The sequence below is a fragment of the Sceloporus occidentalis genome, unplaced genomic scaffold, assembly GCF_023333645.1.
Source record: "Sceloporus occidentalis isolate IW3139 unplaced genomic scaffold, rSceOcc1.0.p SCAF_307, whole genome shotgun sequence".
NCBI lineage: Eukaryota > Metazoa > Chordata > Lepidosauria > Squamata > Phrynosomatidae > Sceloporus > Sceloporus occidentalis.
In genome coordinates this window covers 194,086-215,896 of record NW_028317287.1, presented here as the reverse complement: position 1 = coordinate 215,896, position 21,811 = coordinate 194,086, and the positions used below count along the sequence as shown (strand labels likewise).

At 47.9% G+C, this 21,811-nt stretch overlaps 1 protein-coding gene across 1 annotated transcript in view; it reads right to left on the bottom strand.

Annotated features, from left to right (window-relative positions):
* LOC149274960 (uncharacterized) overlaps positions 1-21,024 on the bottom strand; it is a 70,715-nt gene extending 49,691 nt beyond the window's left edge. The window contains exons 1-4 of the mRNA XM_089505065.1: positions 20,956-21,024; positions 20,787-20,849; positions 20,619-20,681; positions 20,443-20,513 (exon numbers count right to left, since the gene is read on the bottom strand). Of these exons, the coding sequence (XP_089361191.1) occupies positions 20,443-20,513; positions 20,619-20,681; positions 20,787-20,849; positions 20,956-20,982 (224 nt within the window). The 5' untranslated portion in view covers positions 20,983-21,024. The remainder of the gene's footprint in view (positions 1-20,442; positions 20,514-20,618; positions 20,682-20,786; positions 20,850-20,955) is intronic.
* Between the last annotated feature and the right edge of the window lie 787 nt (positions 21,025-21,811).

Sequence of the window (21,811 nt, the reverse complement as noted above, 5' to 3'; positions counted from 1 at the left end):
GGCCCATAGAGAATCCCTGGGGAATATTTGCCCTCAGAGAAACCATTCTGGCCCATAGAGAATCACAGGGGAATATTTGCCCACAGAGAAACCATTCTGGCCCATAGAGAATCCCTGGGGAATATTTGCCCATAGAGAAACCATTCTGGCCCATATAGAATCACTGGGGAATATTTGCCCACAGAGAAACCATTCTGGCCCATAGAGAATCCCTGGGGAATATTTGCCCACAGAGAAACCATTCTGGCCCATAGAGAATCCCTGGGGAATATTTGCCCACAGAGAAACCATTCTGGCCCATAGAGAAACCCTGGGGAATATTTGCCCACAGGGAAACCATTCTGGCCCATAGAGAATCCCTGGGGAATATTTGCCCACAGAGAAACCATTCTGGCCCATAGAGAATCCCTGGGGAATATTTGCCCACAGAGAAACCATTCTGGCCCATAGAGAATCCCTGGGGAATATTTGCCCCTACAGAAACCATTCTGGCCCATAGAGAATCACTGGGGAATATTTGCCCACAGAGAAACCATTCTGGCCCATAGAGAATCCCTGGGGAATATTTGCCCTCAGAGAAACCATTCTGGCCCATAGAGAATCACAGGGGAATATTTGCCCACAGAGAAACCATTCTGGCCCATAGAGAATCCCTGGGGAATATTTGCCCCTAGAGAAACCATTCTGGCCCATAGAGAATCACTGGGGAATATTTGCCCACAGAGAAACCATTCTGGCCCATAGAGAATCCCTGGGGAATATTTGCCCACAGAGAAACCATTCTGGCCCATAGAGAATCCCTGGGGAATATTTGCCCCTAGAGAAACCATTCTGGCCCATAGAGAATCACAGGGGAATATTTGCCCTTAGAGAAACCATTCTGGCCCATAGAGAATCACTGGGGAATATTTGCCCACAGAGAAACCATTCTGGCCCATAGAGAATCCCTGGGGAATATTTGCCCCTAGAGAAACCATTCTGGCCCATAGAGAATCACTGGGGAATATTTGCCCACAGAGAAACCATTCTGGCCCATAGAGAATCCCTGGGGAATATTTGCCCACAGAGAAACCATTCTGGCCCATAGAGAATCACTAGGGAATATTTGCCCACAGAGAAACCATTCTGGCCCATAGAGAATCCCTGGGGAATATTTGCCCCTAGAGAAACCATTCTGGCCCATAGAGAATCACAGGGGAATATTTGCCCTTAGAGAAACCATTCTGGCCCATAGAGAATCACTGGGGAATATTTGCCCACAGAGAAACCATTCTGGCCCATAGAGAATCCCTGGGGAATATTTGCCCCTAGAGAAACCATTCTGGCCCATAGAGAATCCCTGGGGAATATTTGCCCACAGAGAAACCATTCTGGCCCAGAGAGACTCACTGGGGAATATTTACCCCTAGAGAAACCATTCTGGCCCAGAGAGACTCACTGGGGAATATTTACCCCTAGAGAAACCATTCTGCCCCATAGAGAATCCCTGGGGAATATTTGCCCTTAGAGAAACCATTCTGGCCCATAGAGAATCCCTGGGGAATATTTGCCCACAGAGAAACCATTCTGGCCCATAGAGAATCCCTGGGGAATATTTGCCCCTAGAGAAACCATTCTGGCCCATAGAGAATCCCTGGGGAATATTTGCCCCTAGAGAAACCATTCTGGCCCATAGAGAATCCCTGGGGAATATTTGCCCACAGAGAAACCATTCTGGCCCATAGAGAATCCCTGGGGAATATTTGCCACTAGAGAAACCATTCTGGCCCATAGAGACTCACTGGGGAATAGTTGCCCACAGAGAAACCATTCTGGCCCATAGAGGATCACTGGGGAATAGTTGCCCACAGAGAAACCATTCTGGCCCATAGAGAATCACAGGGGAATATTTGCCCACAGAGAAACCATTCTGGCCCATAGAGAATCACTGGGGAATATTTGCCCACAGAGAAACCATTCTGGCCCATAGAGAATCACTGGGGAATATTTGCCCCTAGAGAAACCATTCTGGCCCATAGAGAATCACTGGGGAATATTTGCCCCTAGAGAAACCATTCTGGCCCATAGAGAATCACTAGGGAATATTTGCCCACAGAGAAACCATTCTGGCCCATAGAGGATCACTGGGGAATATTTGCCACTAGAGAAACCATTCTGGCCCATAGAGACTCACTGGGGAATAGTTGCCCACAGAGAAACCATTCTGGCCCAGAGAGACTCACTGGGGAATATTTGCCCCTAGAGAAACCATTCTTGCCCATAGAGAACCACTGGGGAATATTTGCCCCTAGAGAAACCATTCTTGCCCATAGAGAATCACTGGGGAATATTTGCCCATAGAGAAACCATTCTTGCCCATAGAGAACCACTGGGGAATATTTGCCCCTAGAGAAACCATTCTGGCCCATAGAGAATCACTGGGGAATATTTGGCCACAGAGAAACCATTCTGGCCCATAGAGAATCCCTGGGGAATATTTGCCCCTAGAGAAACCATTCTGGCCCATAGAGAATCCCTGGGGAATATTTGCCCCTAGAGAAACCATTCTGGCCCATAGAGAATCCCTGGGGAATATTTGCCCACAGAGAAACCATTCTGGCCCATAGAGAATCCCTGGGGAATATTTGCCCCTAGAGAAACCATTCTGGCCCATAGAGAATCCCTGGGGAATATTTGCCCACAGAGAAACCATTCTGGCCCATAGAGAATCACTGGGGAATATTTGCCCTCAGAGAAACCATTCTGGCCCATAGAGAATCACTGGGGAATATTTGCCCACAGAGAAACCATTCTGGCCCATAGAGAATCTCTGGGGAATATTTGCCCACAGAGAAACCATTCTGGCCCATAGAGAATCACTGGGGAATATTTGCCCTCAGAGAAACCATTCTGGCCCATAGAGAATCACTGGGGAATATTTGCCCACAGAGAAACCATTCTGGCCCATAGAGAATCCCTGGGGAATATTTGCCCCTAGAGAAACCATTCTGGCCCATAGAGAATCCCTGGGGAATATTTGCCCACAGAGAAACCATTCTGGCCCATAGAGAATCCCTGGGGAATATTTGCCCCTAGAGAAACCATTCTGGCCCATAGAGAATCCCTGGGGAATATTTGCCCCTAGAGAAACCATTCTGGCCCATAGAGAATCCCTGGGGAATATTTGCCCACAGAGAAACCATTCTGGCCCATAGAGAATCCCTGGGGAATATTTGCCCTCAGAGAAACCATTCTGGCCCATAGAGAATCACTGGGGAATATTTGCCCACAGAGAAACCATTCTGGCCCATAGAGAATCCCTGGGGAATATTTGCCCACAGAGAAACCATTCTGGCCCATAGAGACTCACTGGGGAATATTTGCCCCTAGAGAAACCATTCTGGCCCATAGAGACTCACTGGGGAATATTTGCCCACAGAGAAACCATTCTGGCCCATAGAGAATCCCTGGGGAATATTTGCCCCTAGTGAAACCATTCTGGCCCATAGAGAATCACTGGGGAATATTTGCCCACAGAGAAACCATTCTGGCCCATAGAGAATCCCTGGGGAATATTTGCCCCTAGAGAAACCATTCTGGCCCATAGAGAACCACTGGGGAATATTTGCCCGTAGAGAAATCATTCTGGCCCATAGAGTCTCACTGGGGAATATTTGCCCCTAGAGAAACCATTCTGGCCCATAGAGACTCACTGGGGAATATTTGCCCCTAGAGAAACCATTCTGGCCCATAGAGAACCACTGGGGAATATTTGCCCCTAGAGAAACCATTCTGGCCCATAGAGAATCCCTGGGGAATATTTGCCCATAGAGAAACCATTCTGGCCCATATAGAATCACTGGGGAATATTTGCCCACAGAGAAACCATTCTGGCCCATAGAGAATCACTGGGGAATATTTGCCCCTACAGAAACCATTCTGGCCCATAGAGAATCACTGGGGAATATTTGCCCCTAGAGAAACCATTCTGGCCCATAGAGACTCACTGGGGAATATTTACCCCTAGAGAAACCATTCTGGCCCATAGAGAATCACTGGGGAATATTTGCCCCTAGAGAAACCATTCTGGCCCATAGAGACTCACTGGGGAATATTTGCCCCTACAGAAACCATTCTGGCCCATAGAGAATCCCTGGGGAATATTTGCCCACAGAGAAACCATTCTGGCCCATAGAGAATCACTGGGGAATATTTGCCCCTAGAGAAACCATTCTGGCCCATAGAGAATCACTAGGGAATATTTGCCCACAGAGAAACCATTCTGGCCCATAGAGAATCACTGGGGAATATTTGCCCACAGAGAAACCATTCTGGCCCATAGAGAATCACTGGGGAATATTTGCCCCTAGAGAAACCATTCTGGCCCATAGAGAATCACTAGGGAATATTTGCCCACAGAGAAACCATTCTGGCCCATAGAGAATCACTGGGGAATATTTGCCCCTAGAGAAACCATTCTGGCCCATAGAGACTCACTGGGGAATATTTGCCCCTACAGAAACCATTCTGGCCCATAGAGAATCCCTGGGGAATATTTGCCCACAGAGAAACCATTCTGGCCCATAGAGAATCACTGGGGAATATTTGCCCCTAGAGAAACCATTCTGGCCCATAGAGAATCACTAGGGAATATTTGCCCACAGAGAAACCATTCTGGCCCATAGAGAATCACTGGGGAATATTTGCCCACAGAGAAACCATTCTGGCCCATAGAGAATCACTGGGGAATATTTGCCCCTAGAGAAACCATTCTGGCCCATAGAGAATCACTAGGGAATATTTGCCCACAGAGAAACCATTCTGGCCCATAGAGAATCACTGGGGAATATTTGCCCCTAGAGAAACCATTCTGGCCCATAGAGAATCACTGGGGAATATTTGCCCCTACAGAAACCATTCTGGCCCATAGAGAATCCCTGGGGAATATTTGCCCACAGAGAAACCATTCTGGCCCATAGAGAATCACTGGGGAATATTTGCCCCTAGAGAAACCATTCTGGCCCATAGAGAATCACTAGGGAATATTTGCCCACAGAGAAACCATTCTGGCCCATAGAGAATCACTGGGGAATATTTGCCCACAGAGAAACCATTCTGGCCCATAGAGAATCACTGGGGAATATTTGCCCCTAGAGAAACCATTCTGGCCCATAGAGAATCACTAGGGAATATTTGCCCACAGAGAAACCATTCTGGCCCATAGAGAATCACTGGGGAATATTTGCCCCTAGAGAAACCATTCTGGCCCATAGAGAATCACTGGGGAATATTTGCCCCTAGAGAAACCATTCTGGCCCATAGAGAATCACTAGGGAATATTTGCCCACAGAGAAACCATTCTGGCCCATAGAGGATCACTGGGGAATATTTGCCACTAGAGAAACCATTCTGGCCCATATAGAATCACTGGGGAATATTTGCCCACAGAGAAACCATTCTGGCCCATAGAGAATCACAGGGGAATAGTTGCCCACAGAGAAACCATTCTGGCCCAGAGAGACTCACTGGGGAATATTTGCCCCTAGAGAAACCATTCTTGCCCATAGAGAACCACTGGGGAATATTTGCCCCTAGAGAAACCATTCTGGCTCATAGAGAATCCCTGGGGAATATTTGCCCCTAGAGAAACCATTCTTGCCCATAGAGAACCACTGGGGAATATTTGCCCATAGAGAAACCATTCTTGCCCATAGAGAACCACTGGGGAATATTTGCCCCTAGAGAAACCATTCTGGCCCATAGAGAATCACTGGGGAATATTTGGCCACAGAGAAACCATTCTGGCCCATAGAGAATCACTGGGGAATATTTGCCCCTAGAGAAACCATTCTGGCCCATAGAGAATCCCTGGGGAATATTTGCCCACAGAGAAACCATTCTGGCCCATAGAGAATCTCTGGCGAATATTTGCCCACAGAGAAACCATTCTGGCCCATAGAGAATCACTGGGGAATATTTGCCCTCAGAGAAACCATTCTGGCCCATAGAGAATCACTGGGGAATATTTGCCCACAGAGAAACCATTCTGGCCCATAGAGAATCCCTGGGGAATATTTGCCCCTAGAGAAACCATTCTGGCCCATAGAGAATCCCTGGGGAATATTTGCCCACAGAGAAACCATTCTGGCCCATAGAGAATCCCTGGGGAATATTTGCCCCTAGAGAAACCATTCTGGCCCATAGAGAATCCCTGGGGAATATTTGCCCCTAGAGAAACCATTCTGGCCCATAGAGAATCCCTGGGGAATATTTGCCCACAGAGAAACCATTCTGGCCCATAGAGAATCCCTGGGGAATATTTGCCCTTAGAGAAACCATTCTGGCCCATAGAGAATCACTGGGGAATATTTGCCCACAGAGAAACCATTCTGGCCCATAGAGAATCCCTGGGGAATATTTGCCCACAGAGAAACCATTCTGGCCCATAGAGAATCACTGGGGAATATTTGCCCACAGAGAAACCATTCTGGCCCATAGAGAATCACTGGGGAATATTTGCCCCTAGAGAAACCATTCTGGCCCATAGAGAATCACTGGGGAATATTTGCCCCTAGAGAAACCATTCTGGCCCATAGAGAATCACTAGGGAATATTTGCCCACAGAGAAACCATTCTGGCCCATAGAGGATCACTGGGGAATATTTGCCACTAGAGAAACCATTCTGGCCCATAGAGACTCACTGGGGAATAGTTGCCCACAGAGAAACCATTCTGGCCCAGAGAGACTCACTGGGGAATATTTGCCCCTAGAGAAACCATTCTTGCCCATAGAGAACCACTGGGGAATATTTGCCCCTAGAGAAACCATTCTTGCCCATAGAGAATCACTGGGGAATATTTGCCCATAGAGAAACCATTCTTGCCCATAGAGAACCACTGGGGAATATTTGCCCCTAGAGAAACCATTCTGGCCCATAGAGAATCACTGGGGAATATTTGGCCACAGAGAAACCATTCTGGCCCATAGAGAATCCCTGGGGAATATTTGCCCCTAGAGAAACCATTCTGGCCCATAGAGAATCCCTGGGGAATATTTGCCCCTAGAGAAACCATTCTGGCCCATAGAGAATCCCTGGGGAATATTTGCCCACAGAGAAACCATTCTGGCCCATAGAGAATCCCTGGGGAATATTTGCCCCTAGAGAAACCATTCTGGCCCATAGAGAATCCCTGGGGAATATTTGCCCACAGAGAAACCATTCTGGCCCATAGAGAATCACTGGGGAATATTTGCCCTCAGAGAAACCATTCTGGCCCATAGAGAATCACTGGGGAATATTTGCCCACAGAGAAACCATTCTGGCCCATAGAGAATCTCTGGGGAATATTTGCCCACAGAGAAACCATTCTGGCCCATAGAGAATCACTGGGGAATATTTGCCCTCAGAGAAACCATTCTGGCCCATAGAGAATCACTGGGGAATATTTGCCCACAGAGAAACCATTCTGGCCCATAGAGAATCCCTGGGGAATATTTGCCCCTAGAGAAACCATTCTGGCCCATAGAGAATCCCTGGGGAATATTTGCCCACAGAGAAACCATTCTGGCCCATAGAGAATCCCTGGGGAATATTTGCCCCTAGAGAAACCATTCTGGCCCATAGAGAATCCCTGGGGAATATTTGCCCCTAGAGAAACCATTCTGGCCCATAGAGAATCCCTGGGGAATATTTGCCCACAGAGAAACCATTCTGGCCCATAGAGAATCCCTGGGGAATATTTGCCCTCAGAGAAACCATTCTGGCCCATAGAGAATCACTGGGGAATATTTGCCCACAGAGAAACCATTCTGGCCCATAGAGAATCCCTGGGGAATATTTGCCCACAGAGAAACCATTCTGGCCCATAGAGACTCACTGGGGAATATTTGCCCCTAGAGAAACCATTCTGGCCCATAGAGACTCACTGGGGAATATTTGCCCACAGAGAAACCATTCTGGCCCATAGAGAATCCCTGGGGAATATTTGCCCCTAGAGAAACCATTCTGGCCCATAGAGAATCACTGGGGAATATTTGCCCACAGAGAAACCATTCTGGCCCATAGAGAATCCCTGGGGAATATTTGCCCCTAGAGAAACCATTCTGGCCCATAGAGAACCACTGGGGAATATTTGCCCGTAGAGAAATCATTCTGGCCCATAGAGTCTCACTGGGGAATATTTGCCCCTAGAGAAACCATTCTGGCCCATAGAGACTCACTGGGGAATATTTGCCCCTAGAGAAACCATTCTGGCCCATAGAGAACCACTGGGGAATATTTGCCCCTAGAGAAACCATTCTGGCCCATAGAGAATCCCTGGGGAATATTTGCCCATAGAGAAACCATTCTGGCCCATATAGAATCACTGGGGAATATTTGCCCACAGAGAAACCATTCTGGCCCATAGAGAATCACTGGGGAATATTTGCCCCTACAGAAACCATTCTGGCCCATAGAGAATCACTGGGGAATATTTGCCCCTAGAGAAACCATTCTGGCCCATAGAGACTCACTGGGGAATATTTACCCCTAGAGAAACCATTCTGGCCCATAGAGAATCACTGGGGAATATTTGCCCCTAGAGAAACCATTCTGGCCCATAGAGACTCACTGGGGAATATTTGCCCCTACAGAAACCATTCTGGCCCATAGAGAATCACTGGGGAATATTTGCCCCTAGAGAAACCATTCTGGCCCATAGAGAATCACTAGGGAATATTTGCCCACAGAGAAACCATTCTGGCCCATAGAGAATCACTGGGGAATATTTGCCCACAGAGAAACCATTCTGGCCCATAGAGAATCACTGGGGAATATTTGCCCCTAGAGAAACCATTCTGGCCCATAGAGAATCACTAGGGAATATTTGCCCACAGAGAAACCATTCTGGCCCATAGAGAATCACTGGGGAATATTTGCCCCTAGAGAAACCATTCTGGCCCATAGAGACTCACTGGGGAATATTTGCCCCTACAGAAACCATTCTGGCCCATAGAGAATCCCTGGGGAATATTTGCCCACAGAGAAACCATTCTGGCCCATAGAGAATCACTGGGGAATATTTGCCCCTAGAGAAACCATTCTGGCCCATAGAGAATCACTAGGGAATATTTGCCCACAGAGAAACCATTCTGGCCCATAGAGAATCACTGGGGAATATTTGCCCACAGAGAAACCATTCTGGCCCATAGAGAATCACTGGGGAATATTTGCCCCTAGAGAAACCATTCTGGCCCATAGAGAATCACTAGGGAATATTTGCCCACAGAGAAACCATTCTGGCCCATAGAGAATCACTGGGGAATATTTGCCCCTAGAGAAACCATTCTGGCCCATAGAGAATCACTGGGGAATATTTGCCCCTACAGAAACCATTCTGGCCCATAGAGAATCCCTGGGGAATATTTGCCCACAGAGAAACCATTCTGGCCCATAGAGAATCACTGGGGAATATTTGCCCCTAGAGAAACCATTCTGGCCCATAGAGAATCACTAGGGAATATTTGCCCACAGAGAAACCATTCTGGCCCATAGAGAATCACTGGGGAATATTTGCCCACAGAGAAACCATTCTGGCCCATAGAGAATCACTGGGGAATATTTGCCCCTAGAGAAACCATTCTGGCCCATAGAGAATCACTAGGGAATATTTGCCCACAGAGAAACCATTCTGGCCCATAGAGAATCACTGGGGAATATTTGCCCCTAGAGAAACCATTCTGGCCCATAGAGAATCACTGGGGAATATTTGCCCCTAGAGAAACCATTCTGGCCCATAGAGAATCACTAGGGAATATTTGCCCACAGAGAAACCATTCTGGCCCATAGAGGATCACTGGGGAATATTTGCCACTAGAGAAACCATTCTGGCCCATATAGAATCACTGGGGAATATTTGCCCACAGAGAAACCATTCTGGCCCATAGAGAATCACAGGGGAATAGTTGCCCACAGAGAAACCATTCTGGCCCAGAGAGACTCACTGGGGAATATTTGCCCCTAGAGAAACCATTCTTGCCCATAGAGAACCACTGGGGAATATTTGCCCCTAGAGAAACCATTCTGGCTCATAGAGAATCCCTGGGGAATATTTGCCCCTAGAGAAACCATTCTTGCCCATAGAGAACCACTGGGGAATATTTGCCCATAGAGAAACCATTCTTGCCCATAGAGAACCACTGGGGAATATTTGCCCCTAGAGAAACCATTCTGGCCCATAGAGAATCACTGGGGAATATTTGGCCACAGAGAAACCATTCTGGCCCATAGAGACTCACTGGGGAATAGTTGCCCACAGAGAAACCATTCTGGCCCAGAGAGACTCACTGGGGAATATTTGCCCCTAGAGAAACCATTCTTGCCCATAGAGAACCACTGGGGAATATTTGCCCCTAGAGAAACCATTCTTGCCCATAGAGAATCACTGGGGAATATTTGCCCATAGAGAAACCATTCTTGCCCATAGAGAACCACTGGGGAATATTTGCCCCTAGAGAAACCATTCTGGCCCATAGAGAATCACTGGGGAATATTTGGCCACAGAGAAACCATTCTGGCCCATAGAGAATCCCTGGGGAATATTTGCCCCTAGAGAAACCATTCTGGCCCATAGAGAATCCCTGGGGAATATTTGCCCCTAGAGAAACCATTCTGGCCCATAGAGAATCCCTGGGGAATATTTGCCCACAGAGAAACCATTCTGGCCCATAGAGAATCCCTGGGGAATATTTGCCCCTAGAGAAACCATTCTGGCCCATAGAGAATCCCTGGGGAATATTTGCCCACAGAGAAACCATTCTGGCCCATAGAGAATCACTGGGGAATATTTGCCCTCAGAGAAACCATTCTGGCCCATAGAGAATCACTGGGGAATATTTGCCCACAGAGAAACCATTCTGGCCCATAGAGAATCTCTGGGGAATATTTGCCCACAGAGAAACCATTCTGGCCCATAGAGAATCACTGGGGAATATTTGCCCTCAGAGAAACCATTCTGGCCCATAGAGAATCACTGGGGAATATTTGCCCACAGAGAAACCATTCTGGCCCATAGAGAATCCCTGGGGAATATTTGCCCCTAGAGAAACCATTCTGGCCCATAGAGAATCCCTGGGGAATATTTGCCCACAGAGAAACCATTCTGGCCCATAGAGAATCCCTGGGGAATATTTGCCCCTAGAGAAACCATTCTGGCCCATAGAGAATCCCTGGGGAATATTTGCCCCTAGAGAAACCATTCTGGCCCATAGAGAATCCCTGGGGAATATTTGCCCACAGAGAAACCATTCTGGCCCATAGAGAATCCCTGGGGAATATTTGCCCTCAGAGAAACCATTCTGGCCCATAGAGAATCACTGGGGAATATTTGCCCACAGAGAAACCATTCTGGCCCATAGAGAATCCCTGGGGAATATTTGCCCACAGAGAAACCATTCTGGCCCATAGAGACTCACTGGGGAATATTTGCCCCTAGAGAAACCATTCTGGCCCATAGAGACTCACTGGGGAATATTTGCCCACAGAGAAACCATTCTGGCCCATAGAGAATCCCTGGGGAATATTTGCCCCTAGAGAAACCATTCTGGCCCATAGAGAATCACTGGGGAATATTTGCCCACAGAGAAACCATTCTGGCCCATAGAGAATCCCTGGGGAATATTTGCCCCTAGAGAAACCATTCTGGCCCATAGAGAACCACTGGGGAATATTTGCCCGTAGAGAAATCATTCTGGCCCATAGAGTCTCACTGGGGAATATTTGCCCCTAGAGAAACCATTCTGGCCCATAGAGACTCACTGGGGAATATTTGCCCCTAGAGAAACCATTCTGGCCCATAGAGAACCACTGGGGAATATTTGCCCCTAGAGAAACCATTCTGGCCCATAGAGAATCCCTGGGGAATATTTGCCCATAGAGAAACCATTCTGGCCCATATAGAATCACTGGGGAATATTTGCCCACAGAGAAACCATTCTGGCCCATAGAGAATCACTGGGGAATATTTGCCCCTACAGAAACCATTCTGGCCCATAGAGAATCACTGGGGAATATTTGCCCCTAGAGAAACCATTCTGGCCCATAGAGACTCACTGGGGAATATTTACCCCTAGAGAAACCATTCTGGCCCATAGAGAATCACTGGGGAATATTTGCCCCTAGAGAAACCATTCTGGCCCATAGAGACTCACTGGGGAATATTTGCCCCTACAGAAACCATTCTGGCCCATAGAGAATCACTGGGGAATATTTGCCCCTAGAGAAACCATTCTGGCCCATAGAGAATCACTAGGGAATATTTGCCCACAGAGAAACCATTCTGGCCCATAGAGAATCACTGGGGAATATTTGCCCACAGAGAAACCATTCTGGCCCATAGAGAATCACTGGGGAATATTTGCCCCTAGAGAAACCATTCTGGCCCATAGAGAATCACTAGGGAATATTTGCCCACAGAGAAACCATTCTGGCCCATAGAGAATCACTGGGGAATATTTGCCCCTAGAGAAACCATTCTGGCCCATAGAGACTCACTGGGGAATATTTGCCCCTACAGAAACCATTCTGGCCCATAGAGAATCCCTGGGGAATATTTGCCCACAGAGAAACCATTCTGGCCCATAGAGAATCACTGGGGAATATTTGCCCCTAGAGAAACCATTCTGGCCCATAGAGAATCACTAGGGAATATTTGCCCACAGAGAAACCATTCTGGCCCATAGAGAATCACTGGGGAATATTTGCCCACAGAGAAACCATTCTGGCCCATAGAGAATCACTGGGGAATATTTGCCCCTAGAGAAACCATTCTGGCCCATAGAGAATCACTAGGGAATATTTGCCCACAGAGAAACCATTCTGGCCCATAGAGAATCACTGGGGAATATTTGCCCCTAGAGAAACCATTCTGGCCCATAGAGAATCACTGGGGAATATTTGCCCCTACAGAAACCATTCTGGCCCATAGAGAATCCCTGGGGAATATTTGCCCACAGAGAAACCATTCTGGCCCATAGAGAATCACTGGGGAATATTTGCCCCTAGAGAAACCATTCTGGCCCATAGAGAATCACTAGGGAATATTTGCCCACAGAGAAACCATTCTGGCCCATAGAGAATCACTGGGGAATATTTGCCCACAGAGAAACCATTCTGGCCCATAGAGAATCACTGGGGAATATTTGCCCCTAGAGAAACCATTCTGGCCCATAGAGAATCACTAGGGAATATTTGCCCACAGAGAAACCATTCTGGCCCATAGAGAATCACTGGGGAATATTTGCCCCTAGAGAAACCATTCTGGCCCATAGAGAATCACTGGGGAATATTTGCCCCTAGAGAAACCATTCTGGCCCATAGAGAATCACTAGGGAATATTTGCCCACAGAGAAACCATTCTGGCCCATAGAGGATCACTGGGGAATATTTGCCACTAGAGAAACCATTCTGGCCCATATAGAATCACTGGGGAATATTTGCCCACAGAGAAACCATTCTGGCCCATAGAGAATCACAGGGGAATAGTTGCCCACAGAGAAACCATTCTGGCCCAGAGAGACTCACTGGGGAATATTTGCCCCTAGAGAAACCATTCTTGCCCATAGAGAACCACTGGGGAATATTTGCCCCTAGAGAAACCATTCTGGCTCATAGAGAATCCCTGGGGAATATTTGCCCCTAGAGAAACCATTCTTGCCCATAGAGAACCACTGGGGAATATTTGCCCATAGAGAAACCATTCTTGCCCATAGAGAACCACTGGGGAATATTTGCCCCTAGAGAAACCATTCTGGCCCATAGAGAATCACTGGGGAATATTTGGCCACAGAGAAACCATTCTGGCCCATAGAGAATCACTGGGGAATATTTGCCCCTAGAGAAACCATTCTGGCCCATAGAGAATCCCTGGGGAATATTTGCCCACAGAGAAACCATTCTGGCCCATAGAGAATCTCTGGCGAATATTTGCCCACAGAGAAACCATTCTGGCCCATAGAGAATCACTGGGGAATATTTGCCCTCAGAGAAACCATTCTGGCCCATAGAGAATCACTGGGGAATATTTGCCCACAGAGAAACCATTCTGGCCCATAGAGAATCCCTGGGGAATATTTGCCCCTAGAGAAACCATTCTGGCCCATAGAGAATCCCTGGGGAATATTTGCCCACAGAGAAACCATTCTGGCCCATAGAGAATCCCTGGGGAATATTTGCCCCTAGAGAAACCATTCTGGCCCATAGAGAATCCCTGGGGAATATTTGCCCCTAGAGAAACCATTCTGGCCCATAGAGAATCCCTGGGGAATATTTGCCCACAGAGAAACCATTCTGGCCCATAGAGAATCACTGGGGAATATTTGCCCACAGAGAAACCATTCTGGCCCATAGAGAATCCCTGGGGAATATTTGCCCACAGAGAAACCATTCTGGCCCATAGAGAATCCCTGGGGAATATTTGCCCCTACAGAAACCATTCTGGCCCATAGAGAATCACTGGGGAATATTTGCCCCTAGAGAAACCATTCTGGCCCATAGAGAATCCCTGGGGAATATTTGCCCACAGAGAAACCATTCTGGCCCATAGAGAATCACTGGGGAATATTTGCCCACAGAGAAACCATTCTGGCCCATAGAGAATCCCTGGGGAATATTTGCCCTTAGAGAAACCATTCTGGCCCATAGAGAATCACTGGGGAATATTTGCCCACAGAGAAACCATTCTGGCCCATAGAGAATCCCTGGGGAATATTTGCCCACAGAGAAACCATTCTGGCCCATAGAGAATCCCTGGGGAATATTTGCCCCTACAGAAACCATTCTGGCCCATAGAGAATCACTGGGGAATATTTGCCCACAGAGAAACCATTCTGGCCCATAGAGAATCCCTGGGGAATATTTGCCCACAGAGAAACCATTCTGGCCCATAGAGAATCACTGGGGAATATTTGCCCACAGAGAAACCATTCTGGCCCATAGAGAATCCCTGGGGAATATTTGCCCACAGAGAAACCATTCTGGCCCATAGAGAATGTCTGGGGAATATTTGCCCCTAGAGAAACCATTCTGGCCCATAGAGAATCCCTGGGGAATATTTGCCCACAGAGAAACCATTCTGGCCCATAGAGAATCCCTGGGGAATATTTGCCCACAGAGAAACCATTCTGGCCCATAGAGAATCCCTGGGGAATATTTGCCCACAGAGAAACCATTCTGGCCCATAGAGAATCCCTGGGGAATATTTGCCCACAGAGAAACCATTCTGGCCCATAGAGAATCCCTGGGGAATATTTGCCCCTACAGAAACCATTCTGGCCCATAGAGAATCACTGGGGAATATTTGCCCACAGAGAAACCATTCTGGCCCATAGAGAATCCCTGGGGAATATTTGCCCTCAGAGAAACCATTCTGGCCCATAGAGAATCACAGGGGAATATTTGCCCACAGAGAAACCATTCTGGCCCATAGAGAATCCCTGGGGAATATTTGCCCACAGAGAAACCATTCTGGCCCATAGAGAATCCCTGGGGAATATTTGCCCCTAGAGAAACCATTCTGGCCCATAGAGAATCACTGGGGAATATTTGCCCACAGAGAAACCATTCTGGCCCATAGAGAATCCCTGGGGAATATTTGCCCACAGAGAAACCATTCTGGCCCATAGAGAATCCCTGGGGAATATTTGCCCCTAGAGAAACCATTCTGGCCCATAGAGAATCACAGGGGAATATTTGCCCTTAGAGAAACCATTCTGGCCCATAGAGAATCACTGGGGAATATTTGCCCACAGAGAAACCATTCTGGCCCATAGAGATTCCCTGGGGAATATTTGCCCCTAGAGAAACCATTCTGGCCCATAGAGAATCACTGGGGAATATTTGCCCACAGAGAAAGCATTCTGGCCCATAGAGAATCCCTGGGGAATATTTGCCCACAGAGAAACCATTCTGGCCCATAGAGAATCACTAGGGAATATTTGCCCACAGAGAAACCATTCTGGCCCATAGAGAATCCCTGGGGAATATTTGCCCCTAGAGAAACCATTCTGGCCCATAGAGAATCACAGGGGAATATTTGCCCTTAGAGAAACCATTCTGGCCCATAGAGAATCACTGGGGAATATTTGCCCACAGAGAAACCATTCTGGCCCATAGAGAATCCCTGGGGAATATTTGCCCCTAGAGAAACCATTCTGGCCCATAGAGAATCCCTGGGGAATATTTGCCCACAGAGAAACCATTCTGGCCCAGAGAGACTCACTGGGGAATATTTACCCCTAGAGAAACCATTCTGGCCCAGAGAGACTCACTGGGGAATATTTACCCCTAGAGAAACCATTCTGCCCCATAGAGAATCCCTGGGGAATATTTGCCCTTAGAGAAACCATTCTGGCCCATAGAGAATCCCTGGGGAATATTTGCCCACAGAGAAACCATTCTGGCCCATAGAGAATCCCTGGGGAATATTTGCCCCTAGAGAAACCATTCTGGCCCATAGAGAATCCCTGGGGAATATTTGCCCCTAGAGAAACCATTCTGGCCCATAGAGAATCCCTGGGGAATATTTGCCCACAGAGAAACCATTCTGGCCCATAGAGAATCCCTGGGGAATATTTGCCCTTAGAGAAACCATTCTGGCCCATAGAGAATCACTGGGGAATATTTGCCCACAGAGAAACCATTCTGGCCCATAGAGAATCCCTGGGGAATATTTGCCCCTAGAGAAACCATTCTGGCCCATAGAGAATCCCTGGGGAATATTTGCCCCTAGAGAAACCATTCTGGCCCATAGAGAATCCCTGGGGAATATTTGCCCACAGAGAAACCATTCTGGCCCATAGAGAATCCCTGGGGAATATTTGCCCTTAGAGAAACCATTCTGGCCCATAGAGAATCACTGGGGAATATTTGCCCACAGAGAAACCATTCTGGCCCATAGAGAATCCCTGGGGAATATTTGCCCACAGAGAAACCATTCTGGCCCATAGAGAATCCCTGGGGAATATTTGCCCCTACAGAAACCATTCTGGCCCATAGAGAATCACTGGGGAATATTTGCCCACAGAGAAACCATTCTGGCCCATAGAGAATCCCTGGGGAATATTTGCCCACAGAGAAACCATTCTGGCCCATAGAGAATCACTGGGGAATATTTGCCCACAGAGAAACCATTCTGGCCCATAGAGAATCCCTGGGGAATATTTGCCCACAGAGAAACCATTCTGGCCCATAGAGAATCCCTGGGGAATATTTGCCCCTAGAGAAACCATTCTGGCCCATAGAGAATCCCTGGGGAATATTTGCCCACAGAGAAACCATTCTGGCCCATAGAGAATCCCTGGGGAATATTTGCCCACAGAGAAACCATTCTGGCCCATAGAGAATCCCTGGGGAATATTTGCCCACAGAGAAACCATTCTGGCCCATAGAGAATCCCTGGGGAATATTTGCCCCTAGAGAAACCATTCTGGCCCATAGAGAATCACTGGGGAATATTTGCCCACAGAGAAACCATTCTGGCCCATAGAGAATCCCTGGGGAATATTTGCCCACAGAGAAACCATTCTGGCCCATAGAGAATCCCTGGGGAATATTTGCCCCTAGAGAAACCATTCTGGCCCATAGAGAATCACTGGGGAATATTTGCCCACAGAGAAACCATTCTGGCCCATAGAGAATCCCTGGGGAATATTTGCCCACAGAGAAACCATTCTGGCCCATAGAGAATCCCTGGGGAATATTTGCCCCTACAGAAACCATTCTGGCCCATAGAGAATCACTGGGGAATATTTGCCCACAGAGAAACCATTCTGGCCCATAGAGAATCCCTGGGGAATATTTGCCCTCAGAGAAACCATTCTGGCCCATAGAGAATCACAGGGGAATATTTGCCCACAGAGAAACCATTCTGGCCCATAGAGAATCACTGGGGAATATTTGCCCATAGAGAAACCATTCTGGCCCATAGAGAATCCCTGGGGAATATTTGCCCACAGAGAAACCATTCTGGCCCATAGAGAATCACAGGGGAATATTTGCCCATAGAGAAACCATTCTGGCCCATAGAGAATCCCTGGGGAATATTTGCCCCTACAGAAACCATTCTGGCCCATAGAGAATCACTGGGGAATATTTGCCCACAGAGAAACCATTCTGGCCCATAGAGAATCCCTGGGGAATATTTGCCCACAGAGAAACCATTCTGGCCCATAGAGAATCCCTGGGGAATATTTGCCCCTAGAGAAACCATTCTGGCCCATAGAGAATCACTGGGGAATATTTGCCCACAGAGAAACCATTCTGGCCCATAGAGAATCCCTGGGGAATATTTGCCCACAGAGAAACCATTCTGGCCCATAGAGAATCCCTGGGGAATATTTGCCCCTAGAGAAACCATTCTGGCCCATAGAGAATCACAGGGGAATATTTGCCCTTAGAGAAACCATTCTGGCCCATAGAGAATCACTGGGGAATATTTGCCCACAGAGAAACCATTCTGGCCCATAGAGAATCCCTGGGGAATATTTGCCCCTAGAGAAACCATTCTGGCCCATAGAGAATCACTGGGGAATATTTGCCCACAGAGAAACCATTCTGGCCCATAGAGAATCCCTGGGGAATATTTGCCCACAGAGAAACCATTCTGGCCCATAGAGAATCACTAGGGAATATTTGCCCACAGAGAAACCATTCTGGCCCATAGAGAATCCCTGGGGAATATTTGCCCCTAGAGAAACCATTCTGGCCCATAGAGAATCACAGGGGAATATTTGCCCTTAGAGAAACCATTCTGGCCCATAGAGAATCACTGGGGAATATTTGCCCACAGAGAAACCATTCTGGCCCATAGAGAATCCCTGGGGAATATTTGCCCCTAGAGAAACCATTCTGGCCCATAGAGAATCCCTGGGGAATATTTGCCCACAGAGAAACCATTCTGGCCCAGAGAGACTCACTGGGGAATATTTACCCCTAGAGAAACCATTCTGGCCCAGAGAGACTCACTGGGGAATATTTACCCCTAGAGAAACCATTCTGCCCCATAGAGAATCCCTGGGGAATATTTGCCCTTAGAGAAACCATTCTGCCCCATAGAGAATCCCTGGGGAATATTTGCCCCTAGAGAAACCATTCTGGCCCATAGAGAATCACTGGGGAATATTTGCCCACAGAGAAACCATTCTGGCCCATAGAGAATCCCTGGGGAATATTTGCCCACAGAGAAACCATTCTGGCCCATAGAGAATCACTGGGGAATATTTGCACACAGAGAAACCATTCTGGCCCATAGAGAATCCCTGGGGAATATTTTCCCATAGAGAAACCATTCTGGCCCATAGAGAATCACTGGGGAATATTTGCCCATAGAGAAACCATTCTGGCCCATAGAGAATCCCTGGGGAATATTTGCCCACAGAGAAACCATTCTGGCCCATAGAGAATCCCTGGGGAATATTTGCCCACAGAGAAACCATTCTGCCCCATAGAGAATCACTGGGGAATATTTGCCCATAGAGAAACCATACTGGCCCATAGAGAATCACTGGGGAATATTTGCCCATAGAGAAACCATTCTGCCCCATAGAGAATCACTGGGGAATATTTGCCCATAGAGAAACCATACTGGCCCATAGAGAATCACTGGGGAATATTTGCACACAGAGAAACCATTCTGCCCCATAGAGAATCACTGGGGAATATTTGCCCATAGAGAAACCATTCTGCCCCATAGAGAATCACTGGGGAATATTTGCCCATAGAGAAACCATACTGGCCCATAGAGAATCACTGGGGAATATTTGCACACAGAGAAACCATTCTGCCCCATAGAGAATCACTGGGGAATATTTGCCCATAGAGAAACCATTCTGCCCCATAGAGAATCACCGGGGAATATTTGCCCACAGAGAAACCATTCTGGCCCATAGAGAATCACTGGGGAATATTTGCACACAGAGAAACCATTCTGCCCCATAGAGAATCACTGGGGAATATTTGCCCATAGAGAAACCATACTGGCCCATAGAGAATCACTGGGGAATATTTGCCCATAGAGAAACCATTCTGCCCCATAGAGAATCACTGGGGAATATTTGCCCATAGAGAAACCATACTGGCCCATAGAGAATCACTGGGGAATATTTGCACACAGAGAAACCATTCTGCCCCATAGAGAATCACTGGGGAATATTTGCCCATAGAGAAACCATACTGGCCCATAGGGAGTCATTGGGAGATATCTTCCCATAGGGAAACCATATTTGGCCGCCCAGAGAATCATTGAAGAGTACTTGTGATGGCCAAGTATTTTGTAATGGTTCTCTATGGAAGGCATGCTTTCTTTCTGGGCAAATACAGTACAGTCCTTTGTTTTACTATGTCCCAGAAGGAAGAAAGGTTAGAACAAGGAAGGAAGGAAAGAAAGAGGACAGGAAGCAAGTCAGCAAGGAAGGAAACGAGGCCTTACCCTGGACAATCGTCCTCGTCCTTTTGGCGCTTTACGCATTGGAACATCAAACAGAAAGGTTTCACGGCGGCCTGGAAGCAAAGTAGAGAGACGATGAAGGAGAACCAGGGGAGAAGAAGAAGGGGCACCATGGTTGTCTCCCCACCGCTTGGCCTTTCCCTTCGGCCCTCACTCACTTTGACGCGGTCCTTGAAGCTAGGCCTGGTCAATGGAGGAGGCTTGATATGTTCCCCAGCGGCCTGGAAGCAAAGGAGAGAGACCATGAAGGAGAGCCAGGGGAGAAGAAGAAGGGGGCCATGGCTGTCCCCCCACCGCTTGGCCTCTGCCCTTCGGCCCTCACTCACTTCCAAGCAGCCCTTGGGGTCAGGCTTGATCCGTGTAGGACGCTTGAAATGTTCCTTGATGGCCTGGAAGGAAAGGAGAGAGACAATGAAGGAGAGCCAGGGGAGAAGAAGAAGGGGCGCCCTGGCTGTCCTCCCACCACTTGGCCTCTGCCCTTCAGCCCTCACTCACTTTCATGCGGTGCTTAAAGCCAGGCATGGTCAATGGAGGAGGCCTGAGTCCTGAGTCCAGGCCAAGGAGCCTCACAGAAAACAGCCGCTGGTCTCCAACAGCCGGGTTCCAGAATGGAGTCAAACAGGTTCCAGAGCAGATACGGAACCTTTGTGAGGGAAAGCAAGGCTAGATAGAGGGTTCTCTGGGCTTTGCTGCCTAGAAGCCCTGAACATGCTCCAGATATAACAGTATTCCCTGCAAAGATAGTGATATTCCCTCCATAATAAGCCTCCCTTCAATGGAGGCATTCACAGAGTAGTCTTTGGTGAGGAGGAGGAGGAGGAAGAGAGGCAGCCCTGGCTGTTGGGGCCTGATAGCATTTGGAAGGGGTTCTGAGGCCACCGTCCGTCATCAGCATTGAAAATAGTGTTTACATGTGTATTAAATGCCAGGATGATGATAACGTTTTGATAGCATTAAATCCACCTTCGGAGTGTAGTGGCGCCTCCTTCCTTGGAGGTCTTTGAGCAGAGGCTGGATGGCCATCTGCTGGGGATGCTTGGATTGGGAGTTCCTGCATGGCAGGCCCTTGCGCTCTCTTCCAACTCTGATTCTAGGATTCTATGAAGTGTATATTAAATTGAACGTAAGGGAAGCCTTCTGACTCGCCTCTTGGCTTTGCTCTTAGGCTGCAAAGGCAGGCTTTTGCTGGGAATTTGGGTTGTGTAAGGTTTTGGGGCCAGCCTTGCAGGGCTGTTGTTTTCTGAGGGTGGGACCACCTTTGGGGAAATTACTCTTTTCAAATTCTCTTTTCAAAATGGAGGGAGAAGCCCTGAAAGTGCTCCCCTCTTCGAGGCTGGAAGGGAAAGGGGAG